This window comes from Rutidosis leptorrhynchoides, chromosome 7 (genome assembly GCF_046630445.1).
Source record: "Rutidosis leptorrhynchoides isolate AG116_Rl617_1_P2 chromosome 7, CSIRO_AGI_Rlap_v1, whole genome shotgun sequence".
Taxonomy (NCBI): Eukaryota; Viridiplantae; Streptophyta; class Magnoliopsida; order Asterales; family Asteraceae; genus Rutidosis; species Rutidosis leptorrhynchoides.
In genome coordinates, this window is record NC_092339.1 from 87,607,462 (window position 1) to 87,628,890 (window position 21,429).

The 21,429-nt window shown below is 33.8% G+C and overlaps 2 protein-coding genes across 2 annotated transcripts; one reads left to right on the top strand and one right to left on the bottom strand.

The window, feature by feature from the left end:
- Positions 1 to 4,673: 4,673 nt before the first annotated feature.
- LOC139857393 (heptahelical transmembrane protein 4-like) lies at positions 4,674 to 7,985 on the top strand. Its single transcript, XM_071846144.1, has 4 exons — positions 4,674 to 5,044; positions 5,165 to 5,424; positions 6,201 to 6,525; positions 7,127 to 7,985. Exons 2-4 carry the CDS (start codon positions 5,168 to 5,170, stop codon positions 7,778 to 7,780), a joined length of 1,236 nt encoding a protein of 411 aa, XP_071702245.1. The 5' UTR covers positions 4,674 to 5,044; positions 5,165 to 5,167; the 3' UTR covers positions 7,781 to 7,985.
- Positions 7,986 to 9,926: 1,941 nt separating this feature from the next.
- On the bottom strand, positions 9,927 to 13,891 carry LOC139859412 (GTP-binding protein At2g22870). The gene is made up of 7 exons (XM_071848202.1): positions 13,823 to 13,891; positions 12,726 to 12,824; positions 12,542 to 12,612; positions 11,146 to 11,642; positions 10,863 to 10,932; positions 10,377 to 10,539; positions 9,927 to 10,291 (listed from the first exon to the last, which is right to left on the bottom strand). The coding sequence occupies exons 1-7, from the start codon at positions 13,889 to 13,891 to the stop codon at positions 10,082 to 10,084; spliced, it is 1,179 nt and encodes a 392-aa protein (XP_071704303.1). The 3' UTR covers positions 9,927 to 10,081.
- Positions 13,892 to 21,429: the final 7,538 nt, after the last annotated feature.

The window sequence follows — 21,429 nt, forward strand, 5'->3', positions numbered from 1 at the left end:
TACAGTAAAACTATTTGCTACAGTAAGCCCTATTTGCAGCAGTAACACTATTTGCTACAGTAACACTATTTGCTACAGTAGACACTATTTGATGTCGACGAACTAGCAAACAAAAACGGATAAGGCGGCCATGCGAACGCATGGCAAAAACACTGAAAACTCATGCGATCGCATGCGCTACAGTAAATGGAAAGGTATTATAAATACACCAGTTTGTTCGACGTAATATTCACACTATATTTTCTTCTGTAATTTATTTATATTTATATTATAATTTTAATTTTAAATTTAAGTTTAATAATAATAAGGTATATACGAGGGTGTTTTTAATTCGGGTTTCAAACCGTTTTAAGCTAAGGAAATATTGGGTATTGTTCGGGGTATTGTTCTTGAAGTAATACAACTTGAAGTAAAAGCCGATGGAACCCTTTATTTTGCTGGTAGGATATGGGTACCAAAACATGGTTACCTAAGGCAACTAGTACTGGATGAAGCACACAAAACGAGGTACTCAATTCACCCAGAAAACGGGAAAATGTACCACGATCTCAAGAAGTTTTATAGGTGACCTAATATGAAGAAAGAAATTGCTACTTATGTAAGCAAATGTTTGACGTGTGCAAAGGTCAAAGCTGAGCACCAAAAGCCATCAGGATTACTGCAACAACCAGAAATTCCGCAGTGGAAATGGGAAAGAATAACCATGGATTTCATTACGAAATTGCCAAGGACTGCAAGTAGTCATGATACTATTTGGGTGATAGTTTATCGTCGAACTAAATCAACTCACTTTCTACCAATAAAGGAGACAGACAGTATGGAGAAATTAGCACGCCTATATTTGAAGGAAGCAATTTCCAGGCATGGTGTACCTATCTCCATCATATCTGATCGCGACACCCGATTCACATCACGTTTTTGGCAGTCATAACAAAAAGCATTGGGAACTCGATTAGATATGAGCACCGCTTATCATCCACAGACAGATGGTCAAAGTGAAAGAACAATACAAACATTGGAAGACATGTTACGGGCATGCGTGATTGACTTTGGAACCAGTTGGGATCGACACTTTCCGTTGGCAGAATTTTCATACAATAACAGCTATCATACGAGCATCAACGCAGCGCCATTTGAAGCACTTTACGGTAGAAAGTGCAGATCTCCTATCTATTGGAGTGAAGTAGGAGAAAGACAACTTACTGGACCATAAATTATTCATGAAACCACCGACAAGATCATTCAAATACAACAGCGATTGAAAACGGCCATGAGTCGCCAAAAGAGTTATGCTGATGTAAGAAGAAAACTGCTAGAATTTCAAGTGGGCGACAAAGTCATGTTGAAAGTGTCACCCTGGAAATGCGTTGTACGATTCGGTAAACGAGGAAAGCTAAGTCCTAGGTACATAGGACCCTTTGAAATCACTGAAAGAATTGGAGCAGTTGCTTATCGATTAAAGCTACCGCAAGAACTTAGTAGTGTTCACGACACATTTCACGTGTCAAATTTGAAGAAATGTTTAGCTGAAGAGGATGTCGTAATTCCTCTTGACGAAATACGAATCAATGATAAACTCCATTTTGTCGAAGAACCTGTTGAAATCATGAACCGTTAGGTCAAACAATTAAAACAAGTAAAATACCGATAGTTAGAGTTCGTTGGAACGCAAGACGAGGACCCGAGTTCACTTGGGAACGAGAAGATCAAATGAAGCAAAAGTATCCACATTTGTTCACTGATATCGCTCATGAAACAGGTACTACTCAAAATTTCGGGACGAAATTTTCTTTAACGGAGAGGTACTGTGATGACCCGAAAATTTTTGACTTATTTTAACCAATTCTCTATACGATTAAATATTTTGACACGTTAAACAAAGTCTGTTAGATTGAGTCTCAAAATTTTAGAACTGTTTCATATATACAATTACCTTTGATTACTCTCGACGATTCATGAACAATTATATGTATGTATATATATATGTACAAGTAAAAATGACTTTCCTACAGTAAAACACTATTTACTACAGTAAAACACTATTTACTACAGTGAAACCGTACTTTGCTACAGTAAAATACTATTGCTACAGAAAACACTATTTGCTACAGTAAATACTATTGCTACAGTAAACACTATTTGCTACAGTACACTATTTGCTACAGTAACACTATTTGCTACAGTAAACACTATTTGATGCCGACGAACTAGCAAACAAAAACGGATTAGGCGGCCATGCGAACGCATGGCAAAAACACTGAAAACTCATGCGATCGCATGAGCTACAGTAAATGGAAAGGTATTATAAATACACCAGTTTGTTCGACGTAATATTCACACTATATTTTCTTCTGTAATTTATTTATATTTATATTATAATTATAATTTTAAATTTAAGTTTAATAATAATAAGGTATATACGAGGGTGTTTTTAATTCGGGTTTCAAACCGTTTTAAGTTAAGGAAATATTGGGTATTGTTCGGGGTATTGTTCTTGAATCCAAGGCCAACCATACAGTCATCTACCATCATTACGTCTACGCAATTTGCCTACAATATTGAGTCTCAATATTGAACTGTGAGTTATAGATCCCTTTTTAAATACTTTAAATATTTTTGGGCTGAGAATACATGCAATTTATCTTAAACGCAATAAGACACAAGTACATACTAAATTCTACACTGAGTTAAACCGAAAATCCCTTAGCTTTGGTAACTAGTAGCTGCCAGTACATAGGATATGGACTGGTGGGCGCGAATAATATTATATGGATCCATAGGGCTTGACATCCCCGTTCGAGGTAGAGCGCTAGCCTTTTAACGGACGTATGTTATTTGAGTTTAAGACACGTTGGTTTGCGTGTATTAAAACGAATGGGGTAATTATCACTATAGCGTTAAGTTTAGTTACCAGGGTGCTCTGTTACGTAGAATCTATTGATAAACTTTTGATGAAATCTTGTGGTCTATCTTTATATATATTTATGACTCGAGCAATTAAACCTATAACTCACCAACATTCGTGTTGACCTTTTTAGCATGTTTTATTCTCAGGTCCTTAGACTGCTTCCGCTGTGATGTGCTTGTTGCCTGCATGGAGTCTCTCATGCTTTGTATAAAGTTTATTGCATTCTAAATAAAACTGCGTTGTGTAATAAATAATTGGACTGTGATGTCAACCTGTAAATTAAAGACTTATGTATTTTGAGATTTTGCTTATACCTAAGCACTCGCCCACATTTTTATAACTTTCTATGTTTAGAAAGTCACTTATTTTAATGAATGCAATATTTTATCAAAACGTATCATATAGAGGTCAAAACCTCATTGTGGAATCAATGATTAACGTGCCGCGTCAATAGCGATTTTGACGGGTCGTTACAACAAATATCCGCAGAATTAGTAAAACCCCCTGAAAAGACACCCTATAGTAACTGCACAGATATATGCAAAATATAGAATGCCTCATGCGAGAGTATAACCCTTAATGTTCAGATACCAACCCAAATAATAACCTAAGGCACCATTCGGATATTACCTGCTTGAGACTGGTGAAAACACGTTTAACAAAGAAATAAAGCAAGATTATAACAAACGGAAACATTAGTACATTGAATTATACTTGCGAACAATCAAACATCAATGATGACTCTCGACCACCACTGAAACAATATATATATTGTTTTGAAAGGCCAATACGGATATAATATTACTATAGCAAGAATATACAAATGTACATGAAAGGCCATACAAAAACAATATATATTACTATTAATAGTAATACGGCTCTATTGAGTCGACAACAATCGTCGATTTATTGGCGACTTAACTGACTCTTAGAGCCTAAATTAAATTCTAGGCAGGATTTAAAACCCATGGAAATTTTGATTCTACCATTTTCACGGCGTCTATTATTATTTTTATTTTGTATTTTTAATTTATTTTAAAAAAAAAAACTTTTTCCTACTTAAAGGCCGGAGGTCCTCTCGGAAGCAATCTCTTTATCCGTCGAATAAAGAGAGGGATGACTTTCTCTACTCTTGAGAGTGTTTCACTTTGGGTGGAGAAATGACTTGTCTTTATTCTCGGATAGGGGAAGGATTGTCTACATCTCACATCCCCCATACACCACTCATGTGGTATTGAGTTTTGTTGTTGTTGTATTACTATTAATAATAATAAATATAAATAGAACTTGCGGGCGTAGTCCAACGGTTCTTCCCATGTACTTTGTGTCATGGGATAGGGAGAGGTCATGGGTTCGATCCTTAGGGATGACATGATTTTCTTTAAACAATTGAACACCAATAATGGTGGTATATATTGACTATATAGGGAGGTTTTACCGGATTCGTTCACGGACCTTTACCCGGAATCACTGCCTGAATGGATGTGTTCCCGGGTATCGTCAATCGGGTTCGGGTTTCCGCCCGAACGTGTGTGTTACATGCAAATGATGAGAGTCGTTGAAAGAAATGATCTAGTGATGCAAAAAAAAAAATCGCCGTTAAAAAAAAAAGTAATAAATAATATTATATAATATTTATATGAGTTTTGCTAACGTGCGGCTAGTTTTAATATTTCATATTTTAAAATTTAATATTTGATAGAAAATATTAGAAGAATAAATAAATATCAAACGGTATAATCGAGGTATCTCCGCATCTTTTATTTTACACACAAAAGTCCCTTTGATAACCTCTCTCAAACAAACCAGGCCACCTCTGTATTACGTCGAACACCTTATTATGTTCATGGTCGATATTAAAGCCCCACAACGTTTATATTATATTATATTCCTTTTTAATCCGAATATATTTTAAACGGTTTGTAATTATAATATTCATTTCCATTTCCTTGAATTCATAATCCAAATTCCTCATTCAATCCGCCTCTGAAACTATTCCCCTGTTCCATCAAATTCCCCTAAAACCAAGAACCACAATTTCACTTTGATCTTGACTTTTCAGCTGAATTCAACATCAAATTCACAAACTTTTATGTTTTAATAAACAATTCCTATCTGGGGTTTCTTTAATTTCAGGTATTTTTATATTAATTATGCAATTGCGTTTGCGTACACGTAACGACCCTGTTCCAATTTAAAGGGTTTATTCTTTATTTTCTTAACATTTTGATAACAGGGTAATTGGTTTTTTTGTAGAAAATGGGGAAGAGGGTGGTTGGTGTTGAATTGAATGATAATAATAGTAATCAAAGGGGTGATGGATCATTAACAAAAGAAGATGGAAAAGGGAAGAAATTATGGAAAAAAGTGAAATATCAGTTGGTTGAATACCACTCATTGCCTGCATATATGAAAGATAATGAATTTATATTAGGTCATTATAGAGCTGAATGGCCTCTCAAGCAGATATTTTTAAGCATCTTTACCCTTCACAACGAGACCCTTAATGTTTGGACGTAAGTACTTTTTTCACCCTTTTCTTGACTAATTCACCTGAATTTGATACAGTATAAAAATGTTTTTTTTTTCATTAACTATGTATGATGTATGATTTTATTTTGTGTATTCATGTGCATGTATTATGTAGTGATGTATTGATGTGCTGCCCATTTTAGCTGATTTAATCTTGGTGAATTTTGGAATATGTATGTTTTTTGATGTTATAGGTTAAGTTTGCTGGCTGTTTATGGGTACAAATTATATGCATGTTGTACTAAAGTTGTTGCATGGCTATTATTGTTTTACCTAATGTTTTTAAGTGTTAGGTTATGAAACTTATGAGAGTTGAGTGTTGACATAGTTTAGTAATTTACCTTATTTACCTCTTCATATGATTAAAGCTCACTTCATAGTTTTTTCATGTCCCCAAAATAAGCCTTATTTTAAACTTTTGTAACAAGTTTAACAAACAAGTCATTCATTTAATCATATTCGCTTACGTGTAAAACTTTCTAGAACGATTGTCTTTAACAAATACTCATCGAAAGACGGAAATCATATTGCTAAATGTTGTAGCTATTTGAATATTAGCTTGTGTTTGTAAAGATCAATCCTTCTACTTGCGGTACGTTTGACAAAACTGAATGATTAAGCGCGGAATGCTTCATTATCAGAATGGTTTAAAGGTTTTGAACGAAGTTGATTCTGAATGACAATAACTTTACATCTTTATTATTCTCTTGTCGTTTATAAATTTATCGTCTGTTATTAATCATGTTATTGATTGTTGCAGACACTTAATTGGGTTCTTCCTGTTCCTGACACTAACAATTTATAGCGCGAACATGATCCCAAGTGTAGATCTACGTACCTTAAAAAATTTGCCAGATGTATTGAGAAGAACAGATCTTCATAAACTTCGTGAAGATATTTTGACTTGTATTCCTTCTATGCCTAATATGGCTGATTTGCACAAGATTCATTCAGACATAAAGACTTCGTTTCATTCATCAGCTGATTTGTTGCCATCAATGTCGAATTGGCATATTGTCGAACTCCTTTGTAATTGTTTGCCCGAACGATTCTCCCATACCAACCATACGGATGTTTGTGTTCTGGTAACGTCTATCATCTGTTACTTTTTGGTTACTTATGTTATGAGAATTATTTTAAACGAGCAGGAAGGGCCTGCGCTTTGCTGCGGGAAGGGCTATACTCTTTTCTTGAAACCAATAAAAAATTAATTTTCCAAAAAAATGAAAAAAGAAATTATGACATCAGCAAAATGACACGAATACCTCTGCTGATGAACAGTAAAATGAGGGCATTTTGATAATCAAACAATGGCAACAATTAGTATACTGTGAGTAAGAGGTTGATGAATAGTAAAATGGGGGCATTTTGGTAACTAAACAATGGGAATAATTAGTATAAGGGATATGATTCGTACACTATCAAATTTTATCCATACCCCACCAAAACAGCTTTAGAGAGTTGTAATGTACAACATTATAATGAATGTTTGGTGGTATATGAATAATTTTAGTGATGTACGGATCAACACCCATAATATAATGTGAATACCTCTGTATAATGTGAATACCTCTGTTGATGAACAGTAAAATGGTGGCATTTTGGTAATTAAACAATGGCAACGATTAGTATAGTATAGAAATAGAAATGACAATCAAGAACCTAATTTCTTCAACTCCTTTTCAGCGAAGTATGAAGGAGGACGTTGCGAACTTAATAGCACCATTAATGATACGACCAATCACACGATGGCCATTCTTCGCGTTCTTGGGTGGGGCCATGTTTTGTCTTTTATCAAGCAGCGCATGCCACTTGCTATGTTGTCACTCCAAACAATTATCATACATCATGTTACGGCTCGATTACGCGGGCATTGCGGCATTAATATCCACCTCGTTCTACCCCGTTGTATACTACTCCTTCATGTGCCACCCGTTCTTCTGTAATCTTTATTTAGGGTTCATAACCCTACTTGGAATCGCAACGGTCATGGTCTCTCTGTTTCCGATTTTTGATCGGCCCGAGTATCGACACATTCGGGCCGGGCTTTTTTCCGGGATGGGATTATCGGGTGTAGCCCCGATTTTACATAAGTTAATTCTATTTTGGAATCAACCGGAAGCTGTACATACAACGGGGTACGAGATCTTGATGGGTACGTTTTATGGGTTGGGTAGTTTGATTTATGCGACGAGGATACCGGAAAGATGGATGCCCGGAAAATTTGATATTGCGGGCCATAGTCATAATCTGTTTCATGTGTTGGTGGTGGCTGGAGCTTATTCGCATTATCGGGCCGGGTTGGTGTATCTAAAATGGAGGGATATTGAAGGTTGTTGATAGTGATTTGATACAAAGAGTTGGAATAAATATGTATGCTTGTGTGTTAAATTGTATAGTTTAGAAGGTTTACAGGAGGAATAAAATGCAAGTTCTATGAATGTTGAAAAGACTGATATTGCACAATTGTAATATCCTCGTATAATTAGAAAGAAACTCTTGTAGTCTTGTTGACTGTTTATTTATGTTGATGGTAATTAGTGATTTATAATTTTAGTTAGTACTTTTTTTGTTAGACCACTTATGTCGGCTACCGCCCTCACTATGTTTTCACAAATTCCAAGAGGTCACAAGTTCGTGACGCATTTCGCGCTGAGAAGTGTGAAAATGAGAACAACCGTTCTCATTTCTTGCATTATCCTATTCGTACATTTTGCTTTATTACTTGTATTTTTGTTTATTTAAGTATTATAGTGGATCCGAATTATTGTAATAAGGGTGTTATTTGATATCCAAGTAAGTCCTGATGTGGTAGTAGTCAGTTTGAAAGTTTAGTGATAGATATCATTGGTGTTAGTCTCTTAGACAGTTGAATCCGTCTTTTGTTGGCTAAATGTATAATTTCCATAGCGTGGTTGTAAATATGGTTCTCTGTTATTGGTATAATATGATTAATATCCAAAGTTAGGTTGTAAAAATGGTTATACATTATTCGATAATCGATATTGATATTGATGTAGAAAAGTGATAAGATTGGGAGAGTTTTCGTGTGTGTTTTGTACTTTTGTGTAGAGTATGAGAGAAAAATATGGTGTTTGGTTATTGAGATTTATAACTTAAAAGTCGTCAATGTTAAGGTTATTGTTAGTGGAAAATACTAAAGCTTACTCATGTAGATCCGGGTTTAAAAATCAAACATTTGTTTTCTTCTAAATGTCTAGTTATACAAGACATGATTTGGCATAAAGTTAGGTAACGACTAAAGATTAGATAACGAAAAATCGTTAATTTGGGGGAATTTGAATGAAAATACCAACCCAATCACATGGTATTAAGTTAGACGACTACAAACACCTTTTACTAAAATACTCTTATTCATTAGTATTAGTATTATTTCCATTTCTGCAGTTTATGATCCTATCTCAACTTTCCCTTACCCCTCCTACCTCCTTTTTTTCATTTCATATGCGGGTCCCTTTCTATCAAAGGAATCATTTTCTTCTCGACCTAACGACCGAACTAGCGGATGAGAGGCTTTACCTAGTGAACTTTTTTTTAAAACAGCAAGATTGGAGTCACTGACGAGGACCACCTAAGGAGTTCCCACCACCCGATCATATCTTTCCGCTTGTAAAAGATGTTTCACCGAACAACTGTCATATGACGGGCTTTGCATGTAGTCACCATGGGAAGGAACAACTGCCATAGGACAAGCTCAGACAGAGATGCCTCCAGAGGACTCTATAACCAACTGCAGAGCAAATTGCATTATGAAATCCCAAAGTGAGACTCGAACTCGAGACCTCGCGAACACCCAGAAGGATGGTAACCACTGGAGATGGTTGCCTTACCTAGTGAACTAGGTTCCTTACCAGTTTATAACCAACTCATAATCAACCTCAAGAGGTAGCCTAGTGTAGGAACTTGAAAAATCTCTAGTGAAAACTCAAGATGAATTACACTTGGATTCTTGCCTTTAAAAAAAAAAAAAAATTAATAACTAACCCATTATTAAATACTACCTATCATAACTAAAACACAGCTACAAATACACCCCAAAAAATATAAATGTACACTCACAAAAAGCTTTCAAAGAAGAGAGATGATCGTGAGACTCCTCACGAACATGATCTGGCGGATGAATTTCACTAGGGGATGCCTAACATGTGAAAAAATTGGCGGCTTCAAAATGGATTTCACGGAGGGTTAATGGTAATATAGTGAGCGATCTTGTAAAACAAATATAGATATAGAAATACTAAAAGAAAGCTAAAGAGTTGCTAAATGGGTGCTCTAACCAACTGAGCTACCTTACATTTTCACTATTCTAGCATCTTGGATCAAATTGGCACATCAAGTTAGCCACTTGACTTCACAAAAATCATGCATCATCTATATTACTTTAAACCCTATAGACTTTATACTAATATAACGTGTCCTAGGTCATGGCAAACATGAAAATTGCCAAAACAAACAGCCATCTCCATGCTTTAGAAGATCGTCTCATTCATATTTATATCAATTTGAACATCGCCTACTGGTATAAGAAAACAAAGAAATGAACACCGAAATTTCACACCAAACGCAATTCACTATCAAAATTTGCAAGACTGCAGTACATAAATTACCTTTTTTATCAGTCTAATTATCCCAAAAATTGCGTAGCTGTGACATATGCAAAAGAAGATCATCCCTGCCCAATCCTGTGGCACTGCTAGTCATTATCCATGGAGGATGAACTTTGTAATTCTCTTTAATCAAATCTTGAAAATTTTTGATATTCTCGTCTGGCCGTTTTCCTTTGGTGTTCTTCATTTTATCGCATTTTGTGAAAACAATAGTCATTGGAATCTGATACATAAAGCAAAAAACATATGATCAATCAGATGGTTATGTGACATAAAGAATGAGAGTTTGGAGCATGTGTGAATCGTACGTTATTTCGTCCAAGCCAATTAGCACAGTCAAGGTCAATCTTCTGAGGTGGGACACTTGCGTCAACGAGAAGTAAAACGCTTACCAAAGATTCTCGATTTAGAAAATAACCTTTGGTGAATACGGACCAATCCATCCGTGTAGCTTCCGGTGCGTTAGCAAATCTGCACAACCAACAAATATAAACCTCACAAACTAAGGGGTTGTTTACTTTTTTCTGTATTAAGTCTTGTTTCCATTTGTCTCTTAAAAGGGGTGTCTGATTCTGTGTCACCTAGAAACAAACAAATTTCAGATTAAGAACAAGCTCTAATACATTTTTTTGGAGGTTAACTATGGCGTGATGACTTGCAAACTATGACACATAAAAACGATAACTTGATACATTTTTTCACAAACTAAGAGTAGCCATGACTAATATGTATTAAAGATGCATAGCATAATACTGGCAGAACATTAATAATAGAGTTAGAGGTTAACAGCTTACCCATAACCAGGCAGATCAACAAGGTACCAACTTTTATTCACCAAGAAATGATTAATGAGCTGAGTCTTCCCTAAAACAAATTCCAACATTTTTACAGTCAGTTAAACCTTATTAACAATTGTTGGATATTATTAAAAACAAATTACAACATTTTACAGTCAGCTACACCTAATCAATTGTCAGTTAAACTTTAATTAACAGTTACACCTTGAGTTCTAATTTTATTTATATTCCTAATTAATAATAAAAATCAAAACTGAATGAAATGGAGTTAAAGCAATACCTGGTTTTTTAGAGGTGAGAGCAACTTCTTTCTTACGAACTAATGAATTAATTAAAGAAGACTTGCCAACATTGGATCGACCCAGCATAGCAAATTCGGGTCGGTCATCTTTGGGGCAATCTTTGGGTCGGATACTACTTCCAATAAATTCTACTTGTTTGACTTTGGCATCACCAGCGTAAGGTCCTAAAACGATGTTGGAAAAAGGTAAGATCATGTCATCAGTGACCTGTTCCGGGTCGGTTCCGGGTGGGAAAAAGAGGACGGGTCGGACCGATTTGGCGGTATCGGAGAGTATGATTTTAGGGGTTTTAGTGGCGGAAACATGGTGGGAGATTGAAGTTGTGAAAGAGAGTAGAGATGATGAAGAATAGGATGGTGGTGTTGGTGGTGGTAGGAGTGATGTGAAGTGACGAGTGAATAGCCGAATTCTCGCCGGCATTAACATCGTCGTTTTGTTTGTAAAATGTAATGTAATTGTATGTTTGACAAAACCCCTGAAAATTTTGGATAAACTTGGGTATGTTTGACAAGTAGCTTATTGGAATTTAAGGAAGCTTATGGAAGCTTGAGCTTATGATTTTAATAAACTCCAACTCATAAGCTTCGTTTGGTAGACAAAAAAAGTAGAGTTTATGAAAATCATAAGCTCTGAAAAAAATAAGCTACTTGTAGTAGCTTATGAACTGAAAAATAAGCTCCAGCTAGTTTAACAAACATTTATAAAAAATAATAAGCTTCAGCTACCAGCTTCAAAAATAAGCTCCAGCTCCAGCTCCAGCTCCTAAGCTCCAGCTCCAGCTATAAGCTCCAGCTACTTTCGTCCAAACACACCCTTCATCAGATTGTTCCTTTTTTAATTTTAATTTTAATTTTTTTTTTAGCGAAAAGGAGCCATGTATTAATTAAAAATCATCAAAGTGATGATCTAAACCCATGGGTTACAGTACATGAATATGAAGTTGAAATTGACAATACATGAAACAAAAGACCACAAAACATTGCAAGACATTAGAATAAAATGCCTAGTCGTTCCGAAACAACATCTTCGAGTTTGCATCCAATATAAAGGCTTAACGTCCAAAGCATAACTTGGAAGACGAACCCCACATAATGACTTTCATCTTGACTTTCCGAACCAAACTAGACCAACAAGTGAAACGTGAGTAGATAATCGCTTCATTCCTAGCCGTACAAATTGCCCATAAAGTGGCCGGACCGATTAACTTCCAAAATTTTGAATCATTAAAGACCGTTCCGGAAAACCAATCGAATGAAAACTGGAACAGCATTTCCGGGATCACCCATCCAATTATCCACCATTTGAAAAGTATCGACAAAATTTTAAATGCCCATAAAACAATGCATAAGTAAATGGGTTGGAGTTTTGTCATACTCTTGACACCATACACGCAAAGACAATTGCCCGGTTGAGAGAATATGTTGATACCGAAGAACTTGTCTAACCTAAATACACCTTTGCAAAGCTAACAAAAGGAAAATAAAAAACTTCGATGAATTGCGATTGCTCCATAAATATTTAACCTATGATGCTAGATCGAAAACAAAAGAACACGCACACCTTCAGTTACAGAGTAATCGCTATTGGTACCCGGCACCTTTATGACTTTTTCGACCAGCGAACATGAAACAGTAACAGAAGATAGCAACACAAATAACTGAGAGCCTTCATAACACTCATATTGTGGTATTGGGAAACAAACGTGGAAGCCCCAAACCACTTGTGGCTCATAAACAGAGGATAAGGAGTAACATTCGAAAACCTTTGTGACGACCCGGAAATTTTCGGCCAAATTTAAACTTAATCTTTATATGATTTCGACACGATAAGCAAAGTCTGTAATGTTGAGTCTCAAAAATTTCTGAACGGTTTCATATATTCAATTGACCTCCGACCATTCCTGACGATTCACGAACAACTATTTGTGAGTAGATATGTATATAAATATAAATAAATATAAATGTTATTAATCGTTGTATGAAATTATTATTATAAATAAATATGTAAAATAATATACAACTTAATTGTTAGAAATAAGTATGAAAAATGATGTAATTAATAATAAAATGTATTGTTAAAATAAAACTATATACATAAAGTATATTGAATATATATTTATTCAGTTTCGAATTCATTTAGTAAAATGGATATTACACAAGTTAAACTCAAACTTATATGATTTTAAAATAATCGGTGATCCTAAAATGAGATCTATAAATTTTAGGCTTACTAAAAATGTATTTAAGATCTAATTATTTAATTTTTACACTTTTTATATTTTTTCCATAAATGAGTGGGACAGTTGATGTAATTTTTATTTAACAAATTAATAATGAAATTTTATACCATAATGACCAAAATAAATTAAACTATTTAATTTAAAAATATGGGATTTTTCCGAGTACTTTTATTCGCCACTAATTTACAACGGAGTACGATATTCCAGTCCATGATGAACTGTCGGTAGGAAGAGTCCAACCATCTGGCTGCTTAACTGTTTTTCCCCCTCAATTAAACATATGCATTCTTATTGAATTACATTAATTATTATTAAATTAATATAATTAATTATTAGTTTGATTCACAGTATTATATATGTTATATGATTATGAATTCAACACAAGATCTTTATAATTCTCCTCTACTAACACGTACCCGATCTCCATCCTTCTTCATCATCACCTTCAACACCTCATCACCCATCATCACCGGCATCCTCACCATCGTTTACTATCACCACCCTTCATCTCACACTCAACACTACCATGTCGACCACCGTGAACAACCAAAAATCGCCATCTCCTTGTTCGTCACCCAAAACACCATCACTTTTCAATTACCATTTCCATACAACCTGTGTATTTTTCGTTGTAATCATAATCACACCACCATGTAATGGTTACAAGCTCTTATCTTTGTTAAACTGCTACTCAACGAAACCACTACCAAATTGAAGACCACCCTCGACATAAACCACATACACACTTGTTTTCTTGTTTCCTGTTATGAACCGAAAAATCCACCCACGTCACCACCATCGCCTACCATTTTTTTTTGGTTCACCATCGATCATCGTCAAACCCATTTCCAACCGGAACACAATCATCTCCCTTCCTATTTAATCAACCACCACCTTACCATCATGAAACCGCCATCTCGCCTCCATCTCTCCCTCTCATCTCTCAACCTCTCTTGCTTTGCTCCGATTAAAACTGAGACTGTTTTCTTTTCATTTTTTTTTTTTTATCTTTTTCGTGTTTCTACCCCGGTTAAGAGCACCACCTTTCTTTATTTGGTTTATTGGGCCGATGAATATATATTTGTTGGGTTGGATCGTTACCCAACTACTAGCGATTTGTTCTATATTTTTTTTTTTTTCATTTTTAGCCGTGATCGGAAGTAATGAATGGTATGGTGATGAATAGAGAATGTATGAATGGGTGATGATGAGATCGTCCAAAAAAAATAAAAATAAAAAAATAAATTAAATAAATAAATAAATAAGGACACAATGTTTTTGCTCAAAGTATCTTGATGTTAGTGGCCGACAAATTCCAACATAGCAACCATTTATAGTTTGGGTTGTTATAATCATTTTCATAATTGGGTCGTAGTTTTTTTTTATTTTATTTTTTTATTTATTTTTTTATTTTTTTGATGGGCCGTTAACTTGTCAAATGGGATTGGGCCAGGAACTTGTTATTTGGATCGAAAGGATGAGGTTAGAAAATGGAAAACGATTAATATCGTGATGAGAAGATGAAAACAGAAAGAGATTAGTTACATAAAATTAATATGGCGAATTAATCAGAAATGTCTAAACAGAGGAATGGTTAGGCAAGATGTTGTGTTAACGGGAAGTCGCGGGTGCGAGCCCGGGCTGGTGAATTATTTTAAGCCGTTTTCTTTTTGAGGTAGAATTCCAATTTATTATTATTACTTTTATTAATATTAATATTATTCTTATTATTGATATTATTATTATCACATCATCATTATTATTATTATTATTATTATTAAAGATAAGTATTATTATTATCATTAAAGATAAGTATTATTATTATCATTAACATTATTATCATTATGAGTATAAGTATTATTATTATCATGACCATTAAAATTATCATTTTTAAAACTGTCATTAGTATTATTATTAGAATTATCATTATTATTAGAATTATCATTATTATTATTTTTATGAATATGATTATTTTTATCATTACTAATATTATTTTAGTATTATTATAATTAATAATTTTAACAAACAAATGATATATACATATATAAAAATATATTTAATACATATAACATAACAAAATTAAATTTTTTAATTATTTACAATATATAAAATGAATACCCGAAACATATAAATTATTAATATAAAAATGATATAACTAATAAACTTATATATATAAATTTATTCGATTACAATTATGTGTGTTAATATATATATATATATATAAATGATATAGGTTCGTGAATCCGAGGCCGACCTTGCATTTTTCAGTTCCGTTGTATGCATATTTTTACTACAAAATATCGTATGGTGAGTTCATTTGCTCCCTTTTACTCTTTACATTTTTGGGACTGAGAATACATGCGCTGTTTTTACAACTGATTTATTAAATGCTTTTGAAATATATTTTGAACTGCGAATACATGAAATGCTTTTATAAATGTTTGACGAGATAGACACAAGCAAAACATTCCTCGAATGAATTATTATGCGGACAGAAGTTCTGCGGATTATTATTGAATTATGTGGACATGATAATTGCCACCAATGAATTATGTGGACATGATAATTGCCACCATTGAATTATGTGGACATGATAATTGCCACCATTGAATTATGTAGACATGATAATTGCCACCAATTGATGTGAATGTTATGTATCGAGAGAATGATTTTATACACATGTTATGTGTATGTTGTTTTTGTGCACAAGATATGTGTACGGTTACTAAGATTTATGAAAGATGATTTCGTACACGAGAAATGTGTACTGTATATAAAAGATATCGCATGTACATTACAGGTGGGTATAGGATTCGGGCCCATTTGTACCATGCAGGATTTAAATCTTGTGGTCTATCAAAATGATGAATTATATTGTTTTATGATAAACTTATGAACTCACCAACCTTTTGGTTGACACTTGAAAGCATGTTTATTCTCAGGTATGAAAGAAATCTTCCGCTGTGCATTTTCTCATTGTAAAGACATTATTTGGAGTCGATCATCGCAATGGAACCAGATGTTGGTGACTTAATCCGGACAGTTTAGGACGGGGTATGACATGTGGTATCAGAGCGGTGGTCTTAGCGAACCAGGTCTTGCATTAGTGTGTCTAACTGATAGTTGTTTAGATGCATTAGTGGGTCTGGACTTCGACCGTGTCTGCATGTCAAAAGTATTGCTTATCATTTAGTGTCAAAAATTATTTGCTTATCATCCTTAAAGTCTAGACACGTCTTACTGCCTCTATTTCATAGACAGTGTATAGATAAATTCATATCTTAGCGTATCTGCTACTGTAGACTTTGCCTGACATATTCCGTAGATTCCTCTATAACTTATGGGATTTTAGTATTATATATGCATATGTAAACTATGTATTGCAGGGTACTAATCTACATCCTATAATCTATTTCTTATCTAAAATCCTTCATCTGATCGTACGAGATGAATCCCTCAACCAGTTCGAGTCCCTCAGATTCCGATAGCTATTCCGATAGTTGTTCCGACAGCTATTCCGACATGGATATTCATCTAAGCTTTGAAAGCAGTGTCCTAGAATGAATCAACCAATTCATTTGATGGGTTCGTAGCCTACTAAAACAATGGAGACGAAAAGAAGGCGATCCTTTCCATCAACCAAATTCATCTCTTGGCGAAGAATCTGAAGCACTTACCGGCGAACCTATCCGAAACACCATTTTTAGCCTCAATTCCAGGATACCTCGCAACAATTACGTAATATCTACTATTCTAAACTTTATTCATCCACTCATTCCAACCGCCAATCATCCCGGAGTAATCAAAGAAGTCAACGAACTTCGCGCCCGAGTTGTAGCCTTGAAAAATATGGTGCGAAATGTACCAGCTTCAGTAACATCACCGGTACCAACAGTACTATCAATAACAGCACCAGTACCATCAACAATCCATGCCTTAACATCTCATTATGTACCTCGAGCATAATCATCGTACTACGAATCGTTCTACATCAATTATCTTCGTTCTTCATGGCGATTATGTAATCTCTAATGTTTTAGAGATTATATATCCTTGTTCTAACAGTAAATCAAATGAGTTTAATAGCATATTGAATCATTAAATCCATAATTACATCTGAAGAAAATATATATGTATATATATTTTCATAAAGATTGTAATTAAAAATTCTTTCGTACAAACTGTTAATGGTGAAAATATTTTAACGGGTAGGTAATACCCGAGGAATATTTAGATTTCACATTAATAAGTTACATTGTACATTCTTCGAATCTGATTCAATAGTCCTTTACTATCCTACTTACATCCACCGATATACAAATCCGTTCACCGCAGAATAACCATATTCATCCAATTTCATATTGAGATTTTGATTTATCAGAATCCAACAAATGGCATAATGAAGAAAACATTTGACAAAATAAAATTTGTTAGAAACAAACAAATTAACCATGAGAAATTTTGTTAAGAATCCACGCTAACTGTTCCTAGCTAATTGTTCCTAGCTAACTGATTATATTTTATTTATCGCAATTTAGTTATCACAATTTATATTCTCGCAATTTTATTTATCGTCATTTAATTTCTGTTATTTACCTTACGCACTTTATTTATCGTCATTTAATTTCTGTTATTTATTTTACGCACTTTAAATATCGGGACACGTATACAAGGTTTTGACATATCATATCGACCCATCTATATATATTATTTGGAATAACCATAGACACTCTATATGCAGTAATGCGGGAGTTAGCTATACAGGATTGAGGTTAATTCTACAATAATATATATAGTTTGAGTTGTGATCGAGTCTGAGACATGTACACGGGTCACGATACATATTAATTAATTCGAATATTATATATTAAATTATTGAACTGCTAATTGTGGACTATCGACTGTGGACTAAGAACATTGGACAATCAAACTGAATTAAAATATTGATTATAACATATGAAATTAAATAATTCTTCAAGTTTGCCACTTGATTTCATCTTAAACCTCATTTGTATCTTGACGATTACAATCTGTGTTCAAACCCTTCATGATTCTTGAAAACACCTCAATCGGGAGGATGAACCAATCGCACTCCATCTACGGAAGAAAAGATTTATGCATATAGTTATGCACCTGAAAACACTCGAAACCTGAGTAAACGTTTAACACGTATCTGTGCTAGCTCCTTTGGCATTGTTATTACCGGAAAAAAAAATATTGCAACTCTTTTTCAAAGTAGTGAATTTTGTCACAGCTCCAGCAAGTCAACTTCGACTTTCATTCGGATTAGCCTTATTATAACCTTGATATATAAGGTTTCCTTTCATCATCGTTACCGGAGAACCGTTTATATTTCACCATATTAGCAGTAAACTTACCAACAACTTCATTACTCATTGGCTTAAGTCTCTCCGAAGGACCATTATATTTGTTCATTAAAACCCTATCATATACTCATTCGCATCTTGTAATGAGAATAGCCATACTAATTACCGAGAATCGGCAATCAGTATTTTGAATTTCGCAGCATTTCTACATCAACAGTTATATGTATACATATAACATTTATCTCTTAGAATTATGATATCTCATTCTGAAATTCTAAAAAGCACTCTAGCCTATGAATCAGTCTTTCGAGTTTTGAAAAAACTAATGAAGCAGTGAAAACTGAAGACTGCCTTAACAGTCAAAAGTTTGATGATAAAGAATTGTATGTTGGCAAAGCTCAGAAAAGTTGGAACTGGAAAACGGATTGAACTAATTACGAAGGAAACCAAGGACAAATATAAGGACCATACCCTATATTCAAAGAATCCAGGTAATTCTGGATCTGTTAAAATCTTTAGCGAATATCTTGCTCTGTACTCATATTAAAATCTTGCGGAAAAATCTTTCTTCATCAACCATCGAACTTAGAAATTCCAAAATATCATCATCAATATCTTCGATATTTCTGAGGATATGTTCATAAATATTCTCGTCCAAAATCATTTATCGCTTCGTGCTATCTGTATTACATCGAAAAGGAAACTGTTTTAGTTTCTAAACTCTGAAAGATTCGAATTTAAAATACGAATATTTTTGAAGTAGTGTTGGGAATTGAAGCATGAGTTAGTATAATATAATGACACTTGATCAACGTGATTATATTACAGTAAGTCATGCTGAGTTTCTAAATGAAACGTGGTGATTCACAGACTATAACGTCATCATGTACCATGTTACACGACCCTTACATTCTGTCTATTCTATAAACATATCAAGAACATATATCATGATAGTTCTATCTTTTCTCTTAAATTCTGGTAATTCAACCAATCAAGATTGTGCTATTACAATCTCTTTCTTAGGACATTAGTTATGTTCATTCGAAACTTCATACCTACAAATTCTGGACCATTATTTGCTTAACTTGAAGTTGGGAAGTAGAAACAAAAGTATGGAACTCCAAAATATAAAGGAGACAAAGAGGGTGAATTTATAGTGAAATATCTGACAAAGCAATCAAAATAGATTATCGCATTTAACCAAAGAGGATTCTAACTTCCTTATTTATCGGAGAATCAAATCTTATTACGAGGATTTCTTGAATTCCGGAAATCAACCATATCTACTTCAAAAGTTAAGACGAACTTTTATTACCTCGTCTCACTCTTTTGTGACAGCTTCACTCCTACTCTTCGAGTAATCGAATTATTTTATCCATATTACTCTATGGTAATAAAACTCTATTTATCAACTCATATTCGTCATGAAAACATTTTTATTGTTAACCATGACCACCTCACTCAAATTTCGGGACGAAATTTCTTTAACGGGTAGGTACTGTGACGACCTGGAAATTTTCGGCCAAATTTAAACTTAATCTTTATATGATTTCGACACGATAAGTAAAGTCTGTAATGTTGAGTCTCAAAAATTTCTAAACGGTTTCATATATTCAATTGACCTCCGACCATTCCTGACGATTCACGAACAACTATTTGTGAGTAGATATGTATATAAATATAAATAAATATAAATGTTATTAATCGTTGTATGAAATTATTATTATAAATAAATATGTAAAATAATATACAACTTAATTGTTAGAAATAAGTATGCAAAATGATGTAATTAATAATAAAATGTATTGTTAAAATAAAACTAAATACATAAAATATATTGAATATATATTTATTTAGTTTCGAATTCATTTAGTAAATGATAGTAGCACTCGTTCATCATTCGATGGATATTACACAAGTTAAACTCAAACTTATATGATTTTAAACTAATCGGTGATCCTAAAATGAGATCTATAAATTTTTGGCTTACTAAAAATGTATTTAAGATCTAATTATTTAATTTTTACACTTTTTATATTTTTTCCATAAATGAGTGGGACAGTTGATGTAATTTTTATTTAATAAATTAATAATGAAATTTTACACCATAATGACCAAAATAAATTAAACTATTTAATTTAAAAATATGGGATTTTTCCGAGTACTTTTATTCGCCACTAATTTACAACGGAGTACGATATTCCAGTCCATGATGAACTGTCGGTAGGAAGAGTCCAACCTTCTGGCTGCTTAACTATTTTTTTTCCCTCAATTAAACATATGCATTCTTATTGAATTACATTAATTATTATTAAATTAATATAATTAATTATTATTTTGATTCACAGTATTATATATGTTATATGATTATGAATTCAACACAAGATCTTTATAATTCTCCTCTACTAACACGTACCCGATCTCCATCCTTCTTCTTCATCACCTTCAACACCTCATCACCCATCATCACCGGCATCCTCACCATCGTTTACTATCACCACCCTTCATCTCACACTCAACACTACCATGTCGACCACCGTGAACAACCAAAAATCGCCATCTCCTTGTTCGTCACCCAAAACACCATCACTTTTCAATTACCATTTCCATACAACCTGTGTATTTTTTGTTGTAATCATAATCACACCACCATGTAATGGTTACAAGCTCTTATCTTTGTTAAACTGCTACTCAAC

Coding starts and splice junctions, on each gene's coding strand:
- LOC139857393 (XM_071846144.1), top strand. CDS start 5,168: ATGGGGAAGAGGGTGGTTGGTGTTGAATTGAATGATAATAATAGTAAT. Junction 5,425..6,200: donor GAGACCCTTAATGTTTGGAC/GTAAGTACTTTT, acceptor TGATTGTTGCAG/ACACTTAATTGGGTTCTTCC. Junction 6,526..7,126: donor ATACGGATGTTTGTGTTCTG/GTAACGTCTATC, acceptor ACTCCTTTTCAG/CGAAGTATGAAGGAGGACGT.
- LOC139859412 (XM_071848202.1), bottom strand. CDS start 13,891: ATGGTGAGGATGCCGGTGATGATGGGTGATGAGGTGTTGAAGGTGATG. Junction 11,643..12,541: donor TTGCGTGTATGGTGTCAAGA/GTATGACAAAAC, acceptor CAAAATTTTCAG/GGGTTTTGTCAAACATACAA. Junction 10,292..10,376: donor ATTGGCTTGGACGAAATAAC/GTACGATTCACA, acceptor TTTATGTATCAG/ATTCCAATGACTATTGTTTT.